General features: G+C 43.0%; 1 protein-coding gene across 1 annotated transcript in view; it reads right to left on the bottom strand.

Annotated features, from left to right (window-relative positions):
• The window catches only part of ADARB2 (adenosine deaminase RNA specific B2 (inactive)), a 431,840-nt gene that overhangs the window by 124,873 nt on the left and 285,614 nt on the right, over positions 1 to 21,353 (bottom strand). Inside the window, exon 3 of the mRNA XM_073334472.1 lies at positions 16,371 to 17,278. Coding sequence (XP_073190573.1) covers positions 16,371 to 17,278 — 908 coding nt within the window. The remainder of the gene's footprint in view (positions 1 to 16,370; positions 17,279 to 21,353) is intronic.

The raw sequence follows: 21,353 nt of genomic DNA, 5'->3' as shown, positions 1-21,353 counted from the left end.
CCAGCAATCTAAAACTATGGTCAGGCTTATGTTGTATGTTGTATAAAGTTTCATGGCAAAGCATTCCATCAAAATCCCTCTCCATCTATAATTTTACCTGTGATACATGCGTCCTTGCATGTTTCTCTCCCCTGTGTGAGTTTCTGGAACTCCAGTGAAGCCAACATGCACAGGGACTGGAGAGACCAGGAGATGGCACCAATTCCTGTTTCAACTTTCTAAGCAGGGAGCAGAGGAATAGAGTAGTGGAAATGGATTGGCGTCAAATAGGGCCAGAGAAAAGGAATCAAGGATGGAGCTCTTTGCAGCATGAAGCTGAGCTTGTGCTGGGGGGACCCTGGAGGGTGACACCCTGCTTGGATCTGTGTGGAAGTTGTGTAGGCCTAAGGCTGTCACTGCATATAACAGGGAGGCTCAGAATTACTCCAGCACAGAATTACTCTGAAACGGCAACACATTTAGAGCCAAAAAAGAAGACAGCTTTTAAAGAGCGGGCAGTTATGTAAACAGAGCACGTAGTAACTTGAAGAGATCTACAATCGAGAGTGGGTGCCCTATCACCCACTCCTGACTGCGCTACCACTGGTGAGTGATGTAGCCTCCTCATCTTGGCCTTGATCCTGCACTCAACTAAATTCAATGGAAAAACTCAGGATTCTCAGTAGAGTTAATGAGAGTCACACGTGCATTAAGAGAAGAAGTAATCCACTGTCCTTCCAGTCTTAATGTTGTTTAGAATTTCATCACTAAAGCATATACGTTTTTCCAACAGACTTTTATTCTAGTCCAAAACAGAACCTTTTAACATGAGCAGAAGCAAGGTGTGTGAAGAACTAGTAGAATACAAACGGACCTTATCTGAACTGTATTTAATAGGAACCAGAAGCAATGAACTAGGGATATTCAACTGAAATAGTTCAGCTGGAGATAGCCAAACTTCTTGCTGTGCACATTTAAATATAGAGGGCTGACCTGGAGATTAGGTATTTATCAGCTGCATGACGGAATGAGAAATGGCTGCAACACATTTCAGGGTAAGTTTTGTATTTTATTCACTATAAATCCACTGAGCCAAATTCTGCTCTCATTTGCACCCAGGTGAATCTGGAGTAACGGTATTAACTTCAGTGGGGTTTTGTGGATTTATATCAGTGGAGCTGACAGTGGATTTGGCCATGGAATGTAGAATTGTTTTAAATTTGCCCAGTTAATATTCTTAGTTTCATGATAAGAAAAAAACCACAGATCTTTTAAACAAATGCAAAGACAATGTCTATACTTCTAAAGAAATAAAAGCACAGGTTAGGGTACTCAGCATGGGAGATAAAATACAGCTGAGTTACCATCATAACACGCCCTCCGCCGTATACCCGGCAGAATCCTTTCAAACAGAGCTTAGATTTTGTCCCTGTGCTTCAGTACTCTACTGAACAACTCCCACATTTTCCCCAGTGAGACTCAAGGTTTTCTGTAGATGCAGAAGGTGCTGGATTTTCAGCTAAGATGTCTGATTATCCCTCCCCTTCCAAAGTGCTTCCATCTCTTTCAATGAATTGCAATTTTTCACCAGAACCCACAGGTTTGCATTTGTATTTGCAGCTGAGAAGGCTGCACTTTCCCATGTGAACTTCAGCCTTTCAGTAACAGATAAAGCAGCAGCACTGATCTCGCCACACCACCACCATCTTACGTTTTTTTTTAATGCTGCTAACCACTGTGGTACAAGTGTTTAATTTACTCAGATCAATTTCTGTCAAAGGCAGACTGGACGCCTCTTCTGTCTTGTCTTTGCAATGCTCCTTTTCTTCCTGCTGATCAATCTGACTTCATTGGTGTTTATCTTGTGACCTGTTGTTACTGCATGCTTGACTAATTGATCCCTTTCATTTGTGCAGGTCACTCCTGATAGGCAATGTGGCATCTGTGCCTAGATTTGTGCTCAATTTATGCTCATTTTAATAATGAGGCTGTCCAGTAGTTATATGACCCTCTCTTTAATAACTTCAACTTTACACTTTAAAATAGCTTGTTTTCTTGATTTTTGATACATAAAAGCTAGATGTTGGACTTAGAATTTGTTTTTTGGGTCTCTGTTCCTTGTAAATGCACAGAAATATCCAAGGGAAACTCCAGGTAACTATGTATTTTTTTGTGAATTAACATTCTTCTTGGCTCTAGTCTATTCATAGAAGGAAAGATTGCAAAAATATCCACACCAAAGACCAGTAAATCTCAAAGTCATTTTACTGAGCCTCCCTTTTTTTTTTTTATGAATACAGACTTTAAAGAGGCAAATTTATGCACTCTAGCTTGTCAGTTTTTGGGGGGGATGCAATTCATTTATTCCCTGTTGGTGTTCTATGGCGACAGCAACGTCCACATCCCTGCCCTGTTTTAATTTCCCTCAACGTCAAGATGTAAAACACAGAGCTGAAGGTTTTACCCTCTAAAAGCAGCAGGAACCTCCTATCACAACAATTTCTATCATTATGACCAAAACCACCGTATTCCAAAAGTAAAAAGCCCATGTCCTTTCTGTCTGATGTTTCTATGGCAACCTGGAGGCTTGTTGGCTTTGGTTTTCAGAACTTTGGTAAATTTGCAATTGAACTGAGTGTGTTAATTTAGACAAATATTCATTTTCTAAGGGCTCTAAGTTGTCCTCTGCATTTAAAAAACCTTCACATGGGGGAACAAGGGCAATTTGTCACCAGCACAGAGAACAGTAGCGCAGAGTGCTAGGATGCTTGCCCTGCAAAGCTCCTATAAAAATCAGTGAGAGGGTTGCCTAAGTATTGCTGGATTTGGCACCCCGAGCACAGAGATGCGTGGATAATAGGATGTAAATGAAGTTCAGAGAGTATAGCCGTAAAGTACAACACATTTTTGGAAAAGACAGGCACAGTCTGGGCAAAAAACTCTTTTAGCAATTCCTGTCATGTTGCTGGTAGCTTGACAATGACGAACTCTACAGACAAAACCCAACCTCATCAACAAATGCAGCTAAACAGTGTTTCAGAGTGAAGGCAAACTAGCAAAGGTACAGGGGAGACTTTCTCCAAGACAGTGGGATACTGGACTGTTATCAGAAAGCTACAGCAATTCTCTCATACCAGCCTATAGTAATAAGACAACATTAGTGCCCATTGTACGAGTAGGGAAAGGATGGTTTACACAGCAAGTAAAACAACCTTTGCTCCAAATGGCCGCAAAATACAGCTGTGTTTTTATGTGCTTCCAACCCTGGCTGAGGATAACAAAAACTTGGGTTTGGGCTCTGAAGCTACTGACATATGATACACAAGTCACTACCTGCATGTACCAGATGCATAGCTTTGTCTTGGGTGATAATGGCCCAGGACATAAGTTTGGCTAGGTATCAGGATGGTGACCACTCAGGCATGAGTCATACATAGTTCACCTTGCTATAATATTATCACCACCATTTTTAATATAACTGTCCTTTGTTAGAAGGTACCATGAGCATTATCTTGCTGTTTGGGGAGTGCATGCTTCATCTGTCAATTTTGCATGGGTTTGATGACATTTACAATGGATGTAGATGACTTTTGTCTGGGAATTTAAGCCTGTCTGGGAGCTTAAATTCATAACTCAAAAATCATGGACTGAACAGAGACACTGGATTTATGACTTATTATAGTGGTGCCCAACCTTATTACATAGAAGGGCCACATAAGCCTAAGCACAACCTTGTATGGGCCAAACATATTCTACATATTTTGATAAGATATAAATCAGTAGAGGTGACTTTAAATCTTAAGTTCAGCTTGTTTTGTATGTATTTAGATAGGTAGTTTCCATATACAGTATAATCTATTTTAAAACATATAAAGAAATCAGTGCATAAAACATGTATTAGAATGATAGACAACAGGAAAAAAAGTAAAGAACACAAAATGCTAATGAATTGACGATTAGGATATTGTGTTGAAGCAGGCAGCAGGCCTTATGAAATGCTGTGGTGGGCCATGCACAGCCCACAGGCAGTAAGTTGGGCACCCCTGCCTTATTACAACAATCTGTAACCAACTAACCCCCTCTTTCTGTCCCATGACTGTAGAAGTGTTATTGGGCCACTCTATCTTGAATAAGTGGCAAAAAGTCCTGTGGCACCTTATAGACTAACAGATGTATTGGAGCATAAGCTTCTGTGGGTGAATACCCACTTCGTCAGATGCATGTAGTGGAAATTTCCAGAGGCAGGTATAAATATGCAAGCAAGAATCAGGCTAGGGATAATGAAGTTAGTTCAATCAGGGAGGATGAGGCCCTCTTCTAGCAGTTGAGGTATCTATCTTGAATGGTCCCTTAGAATATGTGCTAACTACTTATGCTAAACAATCTATTCCACCTGTGATGCTTTCCCAGACCTGAAGAAGAGGCCTGTGTGGTTCAAAAGCATGTCTCTCTCTCACCAACCAAAGTTGATTCAATAAGCGTTAATTTCTTAGCCTCCCTATGAGGATTATTCCTTAAAAGTATAGTGCAGTTGATTCAGATAAAAACTATCAAACATGAAATGAGGCCAATGTTGCAGGCTCTAGTCTCCCCACAAGGCCTTTGAGATGCACATTATTAATCGGATTTAATCTAATAAAGCAGTGACCAGCGTAGGAAGAGAAGGAGTTGATCATAATTGTTTTCATGAGTAATCCTGCACAGTTCATAAGAGAGTCTCTAATAATAGCAGCTGAACAATGAAGAACCACATGCACAAAAACTAGAAATTCCAGTAATTCTTTGACTGATCTTGTGAACAAACAGGAACAGGTGAGAAACAACATCCCACGGTTCATTTGACTTAAACACATATATTCCAGCTATACACTCCTTCCACCCTTATCTCTCTTTTATAAGTCAGGTAGGTGAAGACAATCCTTCGTTTCAAAATGAGAAAAAAAATAAAAGGATATGGTGAATTTATACCAAGGGATGGATTCTGCTTCCCCATGGAAGAACTGCAGTTGTGGATGGCATCTTTGGTTCCTACTTGACTTTAAGGCAGAATCCCCATATAACAAATAATGACAATGGATTCTTTTGCCTTCAGCAGAACTGATTACTTGGCTAGAGGCTGCAGGGGATCTGATGGGATAAGATTAATCACCATGGGCTGCATTCTTACAAGACCCTCTACACTGAATGAGGAGAGAGTTGTCTAGCTCAGCACTTTTTTGCTTTAAGCAAAAACATAACTTTTCAATAAGAAGAACAAAAGGAAAAAACACACTAATTTGGCTCAGAATAATGAGAAGGAGTTTAAGGTGAGGGAGATAACATTGTAGAAGGGACAAAGGTTGATGTATACATTAAAATGTCTTTCTTTGACAGAGTTCAAAGAAGTTGATTTGTATCATGTGATACTGGGGGGTAACACTGAGAATATTCATTCTTTTAACTGAATGGTGTAGCATGCAAAAAGCATACATATAATCCAACTAAATTCCAATCCTGGTAACAGAATTTTTGCTACATCTGAAAATTAACAACGATTATACAAAATTATTTCCCATCTATGTTTTTCAATAGTTTTGAAAAATATTTTATTTTAAAGAATGTTCTCATAATCCATCTCATAAAATGAGAAAGAAAAATAACTAGTTATATCTAATTTTGTGTCTCTTGAAACTGTGTGCCCATTCCTAGGTTATCCAAATAAAGAAAGCATTTACTGAACAACAAAAGCCTTCGCTGTCTGACAATACGTTCTGAACTTTTGGTTAGCTGGAACAAATGTATCTACAGCTGTGCATATGTACATGCACTGATCACATGGATACAATATATTTATACACCCAAGGTTCACTTTCAGAGGGCTGAGCACAAAGTTAATTGGGTTTGTTGGCCATCAGTCCCCCTAAAAATAAGGACCTAAATATATGCTATAGAATGTATAATTTATGGGTTGTATAAACCCAAATGGTCTATCTCTTGATATATCTACAGTATACATTCTTAATTATAGACCTTTTTATACTGTAATGTTGTGTGAGCAGTTTGGTTGAGGCCAAAGGGTCAGGGAGCTGGTCTTGTCGAAAGTGATGATAGAATGACACCCTAACATCTGAACTCTATTTTAAAAGACTTTGAAGGAAAACAATTAAGAAAGCTCCCTACCAGGCTGTAACAATGAACTGATCCATGATTGCTGTTGTGTATGACAACATGTCATCTTAAAAAGAGAGTTACTTGAATATTCAGGTAACGGAATGATGTTAGTGGGTGAACATTCCTAGGTGCTTTGTAATTTTATCAGTCTCATTACATAGCTGCAGAATGCATCGCATACAGTTGGCAGGAGTACCACAAGAGGGAGTCAGTCATCATAAAACAAGAGGTAGCCTAATTCAAATTGCTACTCTGCATTCTGGAAGGAAGAAGCTGTTTGAACAATTAAGGCTTCCGAGATGTGACTATCAGTGATAAACAGATAAAGAATGTAATTTTGAAATGACTAACAGTCCATCTCAAACAGAGAAGGGTCTGTATAGAACCAAGCCAGAGAAAAGCTCACAACAGGCGCTGGTATTACATCTCCCATTTAGTGGAACAGAACGATCATAGCTTGTGCTAAGTAGATAATAATGAAGGGTCATAAACAATGTAAAGGACACAAGTCCAAGAGGAAGCTGGAGCTTTAATGAGGTCCAACTTGCCAGGAGCTTTTTGACGTGTCCCTAGCTCACTTACAGAGCCAGAAAAGTAACAACTTAGACTCTGACAGCTGTAAGAGTGGCCGCTTTTACAGACCTAAAAGTCACAATATTAGAACAAAAAGACTTCAAAAACAGACTCCAACGAGAGACTGCTGAATTGGAATTAATTTGCAAACTGGATACAGTTAACTTAGGCTTGAATAGAGACTGGGAATGGATGGGTCATTACACAAAGTAAAACTATTTCCCCATGTTTATTCCCCCCCCACCCACCGCTGTTCCTCAGACCTTCGTGTTAACTGCTGGAAATGGCCCACCTTGATTATCACTACAAAAGGTTTTCTCACCCCCCCGCCCCCGCTCTCCTGCTGGTAATAGCTCATCTTAAGTGATCACTCTCCTTACAGTGTGTATGATAACACCCATTTTTTCATGTTCTGTGTATATATAAATCTCCTCACTGTATTTTCCACTGAATGCATCCGATGAAGTGAGCTGTAGCTCACGAAAGCTTATGCTCAAATAAATTGGTTAGTCTCTAAGGTGCCACAAGTCCTCCTTTTCTTTTCACTTTTAAAGGAAGTTTTATGTGATGATGACACCAGACTGGGATTCAAGCTTTCATGTAATAACTAGCCCAGCTCATTGCCCGAGACCTAATCATTCTCAACAAACTCTCTCACCATAATGCTTCATACAAATAATAGTTCTCCACAAATCAGGTAATCCCCATCATCAGCTCCCTGGATAGGAGAGTTTGGTTCAGACTAGTAAATAGGGAAAGTTAGCAGGGTCCATACTGTGTCTTACTATCCTCACTTAATAAATAATATACATTCTGAGGAGAAGAAAGCAAAATGCTGGCTGCTGGGATGGATGGATGGAATAATGATTTAAAAATTACACTACCAGAGCAGCCAGCACCCAGCATTCACTGGCAGACAAGTCATTTGACAATAATTCTCCATATGCTTCCATCACAAAGAGCTCTTCAGTTTAATTATCAAAGAAAATCTGAGCATCCATCATTTTACTAGTGTCTTTTAGAAAGCTATGGATCTTTTCTGCTAGTGAGGAAGATAAGGTCTTTATAGCTGAGAAAAATATTGCTTTAGTTCATGTACATTTTCCCCTGGAAGATATAAATATAAATTATAAAGAGCCACAAATGCCCATGAACCATTAATTATTAATTATTATTACAAAGCACTAACCATCTGGCATTTGTTAGGTAAGTGGTACACTAAGCCTTATGCTTCTCTGCTAAGTTGTTTGGTTTTGCGATCTCACCCTCCCAAACTCCTCTATCCCAGTTTGTCAGTTTAAGCACCTTGTGGCATTCGGTCTGACACCGAGATGATGCTACGATTGACACAGATGCTTAACTTTAAGCACACGAGCAGCCCAATTAGAATCTTCTCCTATAGAGGGCGCTATGAGCAGGGGAGAGTTTAAAGCATCTCTGCTACAGGTTACTGCTGCAGTTCTTCCCTCTCTGTGCAGATACTGGCAGCAGAGGGCTGGGGGATAGAACCGTGGCACAGAACATCTGGGAAAGGAGACTGGGGAGATAGGTGGTCGGAAGGAAACCGTACACCCAGTGGGAAGGAAAATGAGAGATGACAGAGCATCCCAAAGCATGAACAGAATGGGCAGTGAGGGTAGTCATCCATCAGGAGGTGCAGCAAACAGATTCCTGGATCTAGGATGACCAGACAGCAAGTGTGAAAAATCGGGACGGGGTGGGGGGTAATAGGAGCCTATATAACAAAAAGACCCAAAAATCGGGACTGTCCCTATAAAATCAGGACATCTGGTCACTCAGTTGGATCCATCAAACCACTTTGTCTGGGTGATACCTATGGAATGCTATTTTAAATGTCACAAACGGCATGGACAGGTTCCTTTGACAACCAGACCTCCACGGCCATATTTAGCTCTGTTTATGTAGAGTTTTGACATGCTGCTTTGGCTGGACATTCTTGGCCTGGGCGCTTTGTGCCCCAGGCTTCTTTAATTCATTCAACAGCTGGTGGTTACCTTTTTGACACTTACAATACAAAATACATGCCCTCCCGCCTCAAATTGACACTGCCAAGATAATGTGCCCAGAGATGTCCTGCTTCCCTAGATACCCTTCAGCATTCACTTTTCTTTTATCTAATTTTCCTACATTGTTCTCAATGTTTCCCCCCATCTGTCTGCCTGTATTCACCTGTTGTCTCTTGTCTTTTACTTAAAGTGTTTGCAGTGTTGTTGTAGCCGTGTTGGTCCCAGGATATTAGAAAGGCAAGGTGGGTGATGTGATATCTTTTATTGGACCAAAGAAGTTGAGATTACCTCACCCACCTTGTCTCTCACTTAGATGGTAAACTGTTTGGGGCAGGGGCCATCTTTTTGCTCTGTGTTTGTATAGCACCTAGCCCAATGGAGTCCTGGTCTATAAGGGGGCCTCTGAGGTATTACTGCAATACAAATATACTACTACTAATACCTAGTCCACTTCTGCTGTGTCACCAAGTTGGCTCCATTTCAGTTGCTCTACATTAAGAAACGGTAATCCTATAAATGTCGCAACTGGCCACGGTTGTGGTTATATGAAAAGCAACTTTCCCCACATAGAGTGTGTGTGCTGATGACAGGTGCTTTAAACTCAAGCAGCATTCGTCCAGTCCTCCCTACCCACTTTGCTTCTCTGTTAGGCACATCACAAGTCCTTATCTGCTGCCTTTGTATAGAATGGGGGGTGGAGAAGGTTAAAACACTCTGCCTGGTCATTTGACTGGACAAAGCTGTTCACATAAGGCACATTGGAACAGCTTCGGAGAACACATTGGCAGCTACATGCCATCTCACTTCGCACCAGAATCATATCTATCACTGACAACCTGAGCCCTGGTTTAATTGTATCACTGGTGTGAGGGCATGACTGCAAGAAAGCTGGCAGCAAGGATGGTTAGAGAAATAAAGGAGAGGAATGGGAACAACTGATCCAACGTGAAAATGAAGTCCATTTTGCAGCTTAGAGAGAAACAGGGCTTCGTCGGGAAATGGTTCAGAGGGAATGAGCAATTGGTCTTTTCCATACATAGTGATTATTCTCCACATGACCCTGTGTGCTAAGATGTTACTTAAGTTGACTAATAGGAATCCCTGACCTGCACAGTGTAAAGGATCAGTACAAAGGGGATACTCAGATTGCTCTGGACTGTAAATGAGGCTTTAGGCAAACATGGGATTTAACTGGATTCAAACTGTTAGCCTCATTTGCAGAATAAAAACCAGTCTTCTCGGCTTCTTTGTAGTGACACACAGACAATGCACAATCACATGAGGTTATGTTTAAACACATAAACTAGCAGCTCATCCTTTGGATTCCACTTGATATAAACCAGCATGAGCAGCGTTAAACAATGTCAAAGAGGGTGAATGCGATTTTCACACCTATTCATTTTTAATGTATGTCCATTTGAAATCCGAGCACCCTCTATTACTAATTTGTTATGGCAATATTAATTAATGGTTTTGCTTCTCAGCAGTTGAACGCTGTTTACACTGAGTGAGATAGATTAGGAGGAGTATAAGATTAGAAAAACAATCTGGAAACTGGTCAGGTGCAGTTGGGGGTCACCTTGATGTTTCTGAAAAGAGCACACTGCACTAGAAAAGCCTACAAGTATCCCACAGTTTCTCGACAGGGAATATACTGGGTTCTCACTAGTGCGGACTTGGTAAGGTCGTGTCAGCATTTTTCACTATTAACTCCTATTTTGGAGTAGGAATCACAGTTTTTAAGAAAAAACAACAAGAACCACCCTCAGGCTCCCATAAAAGTTGATAGGCCAAGGAGTGATCTTCATTTCTGGGTCATATGAGTCAAGACCAAGTGCAATGGTAAACAAGGGGCAACGTTCAGTGATTGAGAGAAAGGAGATGATTTTTTCATGAAATGTTTCTATTCTCATTCCACTTGGACTCTGCTGGGTGATTCAGTGGATCCTCTCTGGTTGCTTGGACACCATGACCAACATATTCCATGTTGATTCAGACCATTGATTGCATTTATGTCCTGCCCTCAGGTAGAGTGGCAACATATTTAGCTTTGGCCCAGGTTAACAGATAAGGTTTAAGACATTGCTGAGAACAGAGGCACATTTCAGTCTCTGTAGATACTTGGGCAGGCAGCTGCCGAGGCAAGTTAGGTCATGGCTGCTCCTGAGGATTTCAGCTGCCCTAATTTCTTTATTCTGTCACTTAATTGTTTTGCCTGAGAAAGGGCTTATTGAGAACAGCTGATCAAGGACTAGACTTCAGTGCTGTGACTAGGGAATTTGATCCTGACAGAGGATAAACCCTCACAACTCTGGAGGCTTCACTAGGCATCCTGTACTTGCAGCACCTATCAGGATCAGGCCTTGAGGAAGGAGGATAGGACAGATTGAAGAATGTGGTTCCAGGAGCTTTCCCCTAAGAGACCCCTTTTACATCAAAGCACCTTTGCTCATTTGTTCAGTGAGTGGTCAGAGAATGGCACAAACTTCAAAAGATTCTGAGATTCCATTCAACTAAGCGCCTGGAAAGCTCTGATGCTTGTCTCCAAACACTGATAAAATACTGCAAACCACTAGGGCAGTGGTGCCCAAACTTTTCCTGTTGCACGCCCCCCACCGCACCCTTACCAGTAATGGATTCTGTCCGTGCTCCCCCTCAATTACTGCACAGTTGGCTCAGCAGAGGAGCTTGGGCTGAAGGCACAGCTGAGGGCAGAACTGGGGATGGAGGAGGAGCTGGGGCTAGAGAAGAGCTGACCTGGGCGCAGAGAGGGAATGAGGGCAGAGCTGCCGCTGGGGCCGGAGCTGGGCTGGGGGTGGAGCCGAGCGGCGCACCCCTCCACCCCCAGTGGGGGCTGGCCTAGAACCTGCTGTGCACCCCCGTAAACCTTCCTCTGCATCCCTCTAGGGGGGGTGCACCCTACAGTTTGGGGACCACTGCACTAGGGGCAGCAGAACTGGGCTAGAAATAGCACAAGTAGAGACTCACATGACGTCTGGCACTTCCTGCTTCCAGTCAGGCTGCAGACACGAATGGCTCAAAAATCAAGGTCCCAGAGAAGTCAACGGCAGAATTTTGCTTGTAGTGCAAAGATATGCAAAAATGGAATGCAGTGGGGGGGGGGCATTTATATTTGAATTTCACAAAATATATGATTTTTTTGGTGACTCCTGTAGCTGATCCTGATTATATCTGATTTGGTTTGCCCATCCCAAGGATCAATGAGTCAGTGTTCTGATCTCCATACAAAAAAAGAGAAAGCACAGAAAAAGAATGATTGGTGAGTTAGGGGAATAGCTGGTGCTTCTTCTGAAAAGAAAAGGAGCTGAAAATTCAGGTATTGTCTCAAAGCGATTGAGGTTTCAGGATTCCCTCCTGCTCCTCAGCGGACATGGATGCAGAATAAGTGACGTTTTAGATAGGTATGCACTCAGGGCGACTAGCCCCTCCTGCTGCTCCTGCTGCCGTGGCTACACTTTTTAATGTGCTAGCTCAACCAGAGCACCGCTCGAAGTGTAGATGTTACTTTAGTAAGGGAAATGGGTTCAAACTGCTTGAAGAGATGGCTAAGCAATAGGCAAGATAGAACAGGATGGAGAGAAAGAATGTACCTTTTTAAGCAGCTCATGGGACAGCGGCTCCTGAGTACATTCTTACTGTCAGTTGCCACCACTTCTGTTAACACAATAGCCAGTTGTGCACAGCAAGGAAGAACACAGAGAAGGGTGCTGGAAGAGCTAACATGATCCTCCTGGACAGATGAAGGTACCAGTGGATTTAGGGCTTGATCCAAAACTCTGTGAAATCAGTGGAAAGATTCCTGTTGACTTCAGTGCGATTTGGTTCAGACCCTTAGTGAACAGTATGAGTCACTGCTGGTAGACATGATTAGTGGGATGTCAGAAAAAAAAAATCACAATGTACTAATGGTACCTTGAGCTGACATGTTGAATGCTGGCATTAAAAGTGCCTGACTAGTCTATTGGTGGCACAATATATAACAACCCAAAAGAAAGTTTGACAGAGAGAGTTCACCGACATCTTTTCATTACCATGTTCACTTCCAGAAGCATAGGAAGATTAAGCTGGGGGGTGGAGTGGGTCTAAGGAAAGAAGAAAAGACACAAGAGGAAGATATACAATTCCTGAGCCATGCAAGGTGTACAATCCAGGTGGAAACAGGGGCGATGTATTCGTCCTAAAAGGGTGGGGCATGAGACCCTGCCCCCTTTGTGGTCCCACCCTGCCCCTCCTCTTCCCCTCGACGTCCCACCCCCCGGCCAAGCCAGAGGTTGGAGCTGGGCTGGATATCCCAGGCCCCCCGACCTACCCGGGGTGAGGGGAGGGCCAGAGAGCAGCTACTGGCCAGTGTTCCTGCCCCCTCTGCCCCCCGAAACTCTCCACTCAGAGCAGGTGCAGGGTCCGTGGCTCCGCATAGCTGCCCACATGGCTCTTACAGCGACCTGGCTCTGACTTCCGGCCTGGCCAGGGGGTAGGGCCTCAGAGGCCAAAGAGCTGCAGCTAGGCCATGGGCTCCTCAGGCTGCTCCTACCTGTGCCAGGCTCCAGCTTCCGGCCTTGGCAGGGGGTGGGGCCTTGGGGGAAAGAGGAGGGGCAGGGGGTCAGTCCCATGGCAAAAAGTCCACTTTCAAAAATGGGAGGGCCCTGGCCCCTTGGCCCACACCCATTCCGGCGCCCATGGTTGGAAGATGATCACGGGACCAGCTACTTAGGTAATGGTACACCCTGTCGTATAGACAGGTAATGATGCAGGCTGGTGTCATTTCAGAATATGACAAATCAGCTTCTACCTCCAATGGAGTTGTTAATACACAGCAGACATCTGCTGATACTCCAGCAATATTCTCTGTGGGTAGCAAAGTAATCTATAACCATAAGCACAAAGGGATCCGGGATTATTCTGCACATTCTATTGACAAGAAGGAAACATCCTTGAAAAAGTATGGATGGGCCCTGGATTGATGCCTCAGAAAAGTAAACATTACTATACACATGATCAAAGGTGGTTAGTGTAGGAAACTGTGTAGGGGAGATTTGCTATGCATGTGAAGAATGGTAACCTTCCTAGTGACTTCAAATGGACGCAGAGTTAGACCAACACTGAGTGATTCTGCAAAACATACCCTAGGAGTCCATGCTGATGCTAGTCTTATCACTGGCTGCAACTGAATGCAAAAGAGCCCCATGCCACTAGCCTGAGCACTGGAATCTGAGCAGCACCAAAGTATAGACTCTTCCTATTAAGAAGAGTGCTGTGAGGAAGATCCAATAGCAAATGTTTGCCAAGCATTTTGAAAAGGACATGAAGCACTGTGTAAGCCCTATTATTTATGATGCTTGTGGTGGTGGTGTTTTCTTCTATATTTGTATTGCTGAAATAAAGTGATTCTTTCACAAGGAATGCAGTGTGCTGGTATAAATTAGAAGGGATACTGGCATGGAAATCAGGGTCTATTTTGGAAAGCCTGTCTCATTTACCAATGCTAATGATAACAACTACTACTAATTTTCATTTACGTAGCTCTTGAGATTCTTAAAGAAATTTGCAAAGTAACATCCCCATTGGATAGAGGGGGAATTGGCGTTAAGTAGTAAACCAGCAGCAGATTAGGGAATGAAACTCAGGTCTCCTGATTCCCAAGCTTCTGTTTTAACCGCTACGTCAGTGGTTCTCAAATTAGGGGTGCCACTTGTTCTGGGAAAGCCCCTGGCGGGCTGGGCCAGTTTGTCTACCTGCTGCATGCGCAGGTTTGGCCGATCATGTCTCCCACTGGCCGTGGTTCACCGCTCCAGGCCAATGGGGGCTGCGGGAAGGGCAGCCAGCACGTCCCTTGGCCCGCGCTGCTTCCCGCAGCCCCCATTGGCCTGGAACAGCGAACTGCAGCCAGTGGGAGCTGCGATCGACCAAACCTGCGGACACACCAGGTAAACAAACCGGCCTGGCCCACCAGGGGCTTTCCCTGAACAAGTGGCGCCCCTGGTTTCCCTTTGTAATGCAGACAGTTTCATGTAGCACAGCATAGCATGCTCCATAGCATTAGTGAATGCAGGCAGCGGAATCCAGCACTAGTACAGTAAAGCTACTGGTACAATTCTGTGCAATCACTCGGACCTCTGTAGGACTCCTCCACATCCAGAAAACATCAGTTTCTTTGAACCCAGCAAAATCATACAAGTGTGAGAATATAGCACCATGATGGTCTTTGGCACGTGACAACCCATCACAGTTTGATTCACAAGACATAGGCCTCTGATCTATATATTCATCATCTATCTCTATATCACCACTACCTCCAAGAAATGTATGAATCTTTGCAATCCTCTCTCTGTTAGAAGCTTGACAAACACAGCTGCTATTTATATAGATATATATCTATATATATACACACACATATCTATATGTATCTATCTACCGTGACAGGGTCAGGCCAGATGGCTACAGGAGAGTGATAGAAGGCAGATATATTAGCCCCAGGTTAAGTAGGTCCCTTTTCCCTGGGTAAGGTAACAGGGAAGGTTCCAGAACAATCAGAAACCTTCTGGAGACAATTAAGACAGATAGGCTGATTAGAACACCTGCAGCCAATCAAGAAGCTGCTAGAATAAATTAAGGCAGGTTAATCAGGGCACCTGGGTTTAAAAAGGAGCTCACTTCAGTTTGTGGTGCACGTCTGAGGAGCTGGGAGCAAGAGACACTAGGAGCTGAGAGTGAGAATGCGGACTGTTGGAGGACTGAGGAGTACAAGCATTATCAGACACTAGGAGGAAGGTCCTATGGTGAGGATAAAGAAGGTGTTGGGAGGAGGCCATGGGGAAGTAGCCCAGGGAGTTATAGCTGTCATACAGCTGTTCCAGGAGGCACTCTAGACAGCTGCATTCCACAGGGCCCTGGGCTGGAACCCGGAGTAGAGGGCGGGCCCGGGTTCCCCCCAAACCTCCCAACTCCTGATCAGACACAGGAGGCGTTGACCTGGACTGTGGGTTCACGAAAACGGCCAAACTGAGGGCTGCCGTGAAGCTCCAAGGTGAGCAAATCCGCTAATAAGCGCAAGACCCACCTACATAGAGGAGGAGCTTTGTCACACTACATATGTATATCTATTATAGGTATATACACATATCTATCTATCAGTTTTGCTAGTGGCAGAATTGTCTAAAGATCAGGCTTGAGAAAAGGCACATTCCTTGTCACTAGCAACTCTGCAGAATGGTATTCCCCTCGGGAAAGTGTAACTTTACAGAAAAGAAACAAGATATCCCATTAGCTTTGACTTACGGTTTCCTTCCTTACAAGAATGTTGTATCATTACAAAAAGTACCTTCATTACGTGTGTCAATACAATAATTATTTCTGGTAAGTTGAAATGTTGACATTCCCATGTTCATCTTATGGAAAAGCCTGTAAATTGCTCCTAATGATTTTCAGGTAAGCACATATACAGGCCTTTGTGTGTGGCCTAAGGCTGTTTCTGTGAAGAAAGGGGTTTGCTGTAATATGGTACTTTCTATAAGTGGGAAGAATGGTACGTACGATCATTCATGAACCACAGCAAGAATATTAACAATCACATTAATCTTAAGAATTCCTCCCCTTTGGTAGCAGCTACCTGAGAACTCTCACCTGTGGCAAATGGTTACATTTACTCCTGCTGGGAATGTGACTGGGCAGCCGAATATTAAAGAGGGCCTGCAGCGCAGCTTGTGCTGCTTGGCCTTTTGCCAGCTTCTTGCTACGTCCTGAGCCTTCAAATGTTCTCCCATCCACTCTCACTGCCATCACAAAACTCTTGATATGCTGCTTCTCCACAGTCTCCGAAAGGCAGACGTACCTCAGTCCCGATCGCAGCTCATTTAGCAACACCACTGGGTTTTTTTCGCTCTCAGCTGTGGATGCCATCTTGTGCTTGTTTTGCTTGGCGTGGCCCATTAAATCCAATGTGTGGCAGAGTAACCTGCCATGCCGATAAGCAGTAGAAAGCAATTCATTATTAACTGGGTTATAGACCGAAAAGTCCTCGCTGTGTGCAGATGGTTCAAACTCCTTGAACAGAGTGTCTGGAAAGTCTGCCTGGTCAGATGTAAAGTCAGTGGATGGGTTAAAACAGTTCCCCATGGCAAAGTGAGCTTGACATGCATTTGGGAACTGAACAAAAGACTTCAGTGCTAGTTCTGCGGCTCGCATTTTGGCCTTCTTTTTCGTGGGTCCTGTACCTTCAAATGTAAGCCCATTTACTTCTACGGCAACAGCAAAGACTGGAGCATGCACTGGGCCTGTCTGGGAAACCATTTTGTATTGTAAACCTGGTTTAAGTTCATGTAGCTGGACCAGGGCATTCTTTGGTGTCACTGACCACGAGACTTTCTTCCAGATGAGTTGGAGTTTGCAGAAATGGCCACTGTTGCCTTCCTCTAAAGGTCTTTTCCTTTTAATGCTAGGTGTGCCCACTTTTGACCTGTCACTAGAGGATATCGGATGATCCTCCAGGTTGCCAACATTTCGGTTTTCCTTTACTTCTGCACTGCTGGTACCTGTCAGTAAACAAACAGAAAACTCCACATTACTCTTGCCATCAAGAAATCTAACGTCAAGCTAGAGCTGGAGAATCGCATGAAAAGAGATTCACAGATATTTTCATGAATAAGCCTGGTCCGTTCACTGGGTTCACTGGGCTGATATTTGTAGGGTCATATTAATAGTTCTTCATGAGTATTTGGATGGTGACTGGTTTATCTATTACAATATTGATGACTTCCTAGAATGTCATGAATGATTATTGGTCCAGGAACTCCTTCCTGATGTGTATTAGTCATAGCCACTTTTTAAAGAGTTTCTGTTATCCGATGAGGGAGCACAAATGCTGCCATGTTACCTAAATGAACACTCAAAATGGATAATTAATAGTAAAAGTGAATAGTTTCTAAAGTGCCCCTGTGCTGAAATCTGTTCACATTAGCCACTTAGGCCAATGCTTACAAACAGCAAATGTTGCTACAAATCAGAATTGATTCACAAATGATTCACAAACAGAAAAATGGGCAAATTCACTGAATAATTTATTTTCAGTGAGTAAATTGACCAGCTGTAGCCACAACACAGACCTTTGTATTACTTACATCACAAACCCAGCTGAAGAGATGATCAAACATCCTTTTCCAGTATTTGAGGCTCTAATTTGTTCTAGTCTATTCTCCGGGGCTAAGATCCTTGTTTTAATAAGTAAGATTTTTCCTGTCAAGTTCAATTGCAGGTGCTCTTTGCGACTGCAACAGCAATAACTAATAATGCAAAAATATTAGATCAGTGCAAATCAGGCTTGGAGAAACCAGAGCTGCACGATGGCAGTTATTACTGATGTAAAGGATGAGCTATGTCAAAGAAAAGCAATAGGAAAGAGCACCTACAGCAAGGGACTGTTGGTGGTGGGGCAGGGGGAAGATAGAGGGAGCATTTTCTAACCGCAGAGCTAATGAACCACATTCCGCTCTCAGCTACGCTCCTGCATCGCCGCTGACCTCAGTGCAGTAGCACAGTATAACTGAGAACCAAGTCTGAGCCAACCAAGTTTAAGCATCCTTGGGGCTTGGTTGGTAGCAAACTGAAAAAACGAGCAACAATGAAAACCATATTGCTCGGTCACGAAGTGATTCACTGTACTGCTGCCATCTCTGACTAGTACATTTAAATGTATCCCCTTCTTATTCCTCTAGAAGTCAAAATGTAGTGGGCCATATTCTCTGGTCCAATCGAAGTTTGCTTGGTGCTGGACCAGATCAAGGGGCTGACCAGTTGCCAGTCTGATCCCTGACACAAAGCAGAGCATCTCTATGCCTGGCTGCCTATATTTCATCAGCTGTGACTCATGGGAAATCTGCATAAGGACCAGGCTAAGTTACAGTCCCTGTGTTCAGGGGAGTGCAGAGACCACTCCCTCCTGATTCCCCTAGGTGCACGACAACCCCAAAGGAGTGTGGCCATGATGCTGCCTCTCCTAACCTCTGGATGACAAAGCTGTGAGGCTGTGCAGGGGCGTGGGAAGCTAGCTGTTTGCTAACGGCAGGAGGAGCTTCTGCTGAAGCATTGCAACTTTGCACCGCTCCTAGCTCCAGCTGTGCCTTACGGACACATATGAGTCCTCAGAGAATTATAGGGGAACCTGACTGCAGTTATTTAACACCTGCAAATTCCCCAAGGGTGTATGAAGTGTCTGCTTCGTATTCCAAACAGCAATGGGTCAAATCCTGGTATTTGATTAAACTCTGAACAACTTCTTCCATCAATACAATAAGGTCCCAATCCTGCAGGTTGTTCTGTGAGGGTGGATGCCTGTGTGGAGCCCCACCGGGTAGGCCTACAACGCAGTTACACACCCACGACAGTCCTGTTTCAGCTGACTTAAGCTTGTGGGGCTTGGGCTCATCGGGCTGTTTATTTGCATTATAGGCATTTGGGCTCAGACAGGAGCCTGGGCTCTGGGACCCTTCCCCCTTGTGGGGCCCCTGAGCCCATATGTCTACACCACAGTTAAACAGCTCCTTAGGCCAAGTCCTGCAAGCCTGAGTCAGCTGACATGGGCCAGCCGTGGGTTTTTAAGTGCAGTATAGACATACCCACTGAGGCCAATGGGACTTACTGTGCGTGCAGGGGTCCCTATGTGCACAACATCTTGCAACACCGAGACTGCAACTCAGCAAACCACTTCAGCACATGCTAAACTTCAAGCCTATGTTTGCGTTTCATTAAAGTCACAGGGTGCTTAAGTGCATTGCTTGGTAGGGATGGGCATGGGCTGCTAAATCACGGCCTTAGTGATTAGCTCATTTTTTACATTCTAAAGTGAAAAAAAAAAGTCAAATTAGAAAAAGAAAAATCTTGCCATATAAAGTTCAGCCATATAAAATATGATAGCTATAAAAACAGCCTCACTGGAAATGAGCCACTGAAAAGGTCATGTTCATAAGACATGATCAGAGATAACTCGGTCTCTTCTCCTAGGGTTCAAACCCATTTATGGAAGCTCTGAATTGAGGAGGGGGAACAAGTCAGCCTAAACTGTGTCTTATTTTCCTGAGCCATTGAAATAGCTAAACATTTTCCACCATGGCTGGTTTTCCATAGATAGCACCACCTTCCTAAGGCTGAACTATCCTTCTTTGAAGATCCCTTCTTGTTTAAAAGCTGTGAAACATTTTGCCTCAGATACGCTTTTCTAAGGGAAGTAGGGTTGGTTCTGTATTTAACACCTCTTCTCTCTCTTTTCCTAATAGGGTTTTTACGGACCCAATTATTGTACTTAATAATATTGAAGCCAGGAGGCATGAAAAGAAAGATAGCTTTTGTTTCACACTATATACAGATTTGAAAAGAATTTGTATTGATTATGCACCACTGAATAGGAAAACTCAGAGGGTTATTTGTATTTATAATTCATATTGTCTTTTTCCATCTGTTTTTTTATTTTATTTTATAATCCTTGCTCCATGGGTTTGTGAACGGAGACAGTTTGTCCTTCACCTTCACAAACACAATGAACCAAAAATAAACATTCCCTGCTTGCCCTAAAAGTTTTGTCTCTGGCACTATCTATCCTGGGTTGTGGGTTGGTTGTGGAGTAGTGGGCTATGATTTGTTTTTCACCAATGCAACTAGACAAATACAGTGATGCCAGTGCAAACCCTCAGTGTAGTTGTGCGACAGCAGTGTGAGATGGTGCTGGGACCAAAAATTATTGGAGTGATTTATATTAGCACCGTCCACAGACCTTGTTTAGCACTGGTGCAGTATGTCTACCTTATGGGCTAACACTGAGGTAGATGGTGATGCAAATTACCTTAGGCCAGACAAACCTTAAATCATACATAGGGCCTGATCCTGAAATTCCAGTTAATAGCTAAATTCCCCATTACTTTCAAAGAGAGCAGAATCAGGCCAGTTGTCATTCATCATGTCATATAAATTAGTGGCCACCTAAATTCAATCAGAAAGTTCCTTTATTTCTCACAAAGGAGTGAAGCTTCTAAGAAAGACCATATGTCTGATGGACTTGCATGACATCCAACAATAGTTTTATAAAGCTAAATTACTTTATACTTTCAGGTACCTTTGAAATAGGAGATCTTTGAAATGTGGCTTTCATGAGACCTCTGTGCAGCAGACACAAGATTACATCTCTAATGGTGGCACATGTACTTCTCTCATGAAAATCAGACAAAGCAGGCAAATGACACCAAATTACATTAGATAAATACTGTAAGCAGCCATAATAGAAGAATCACAAGCAATTTTAGAAATGAAAAACACTAAAAGGAAAGGGGCAAGTCAGAGGTTGCACATGGGGAAAAATGCAAAACGGTGGATCATTTTCATCCTTGTTATCTCTCAGAATGACTTGGCTCTTGAGTCTCCAAAATACGTTATCTGTATTTGATTAAAAAATTATAATCAAATGTAGTGCTCCTAAGTTGAAAGGTTTGCAGCGTAATGAAATTATATGTTTTTGGAAAAGAAGAAACAAAAAAATACAGATTTATAGTAAGAATTTTAATTTTATTCTGAAAGATTAAAAAAAAAATCTGATTTTGCCTTGTAAGATCCCCTCAGATAACT

The sequence above is a fragment of the Lepidochelys kempii genome, chromosome 2, assembly GCF_965140265.1.
Source record: "Lepidochelys kempii isolate rLepKem1 chromosome 2, rLepKem1.hap2, whole genome shotgun sequence".
Classification (NCBI taxonomy): Eukaryota; Metazoa; Chordata; order Testudines; family Cheloniidae; genus Lepidochelys; species Lepidochelys kempii.
This window is presented reverse-complemented; position numbering and strand designations above follow the sequence as displayed.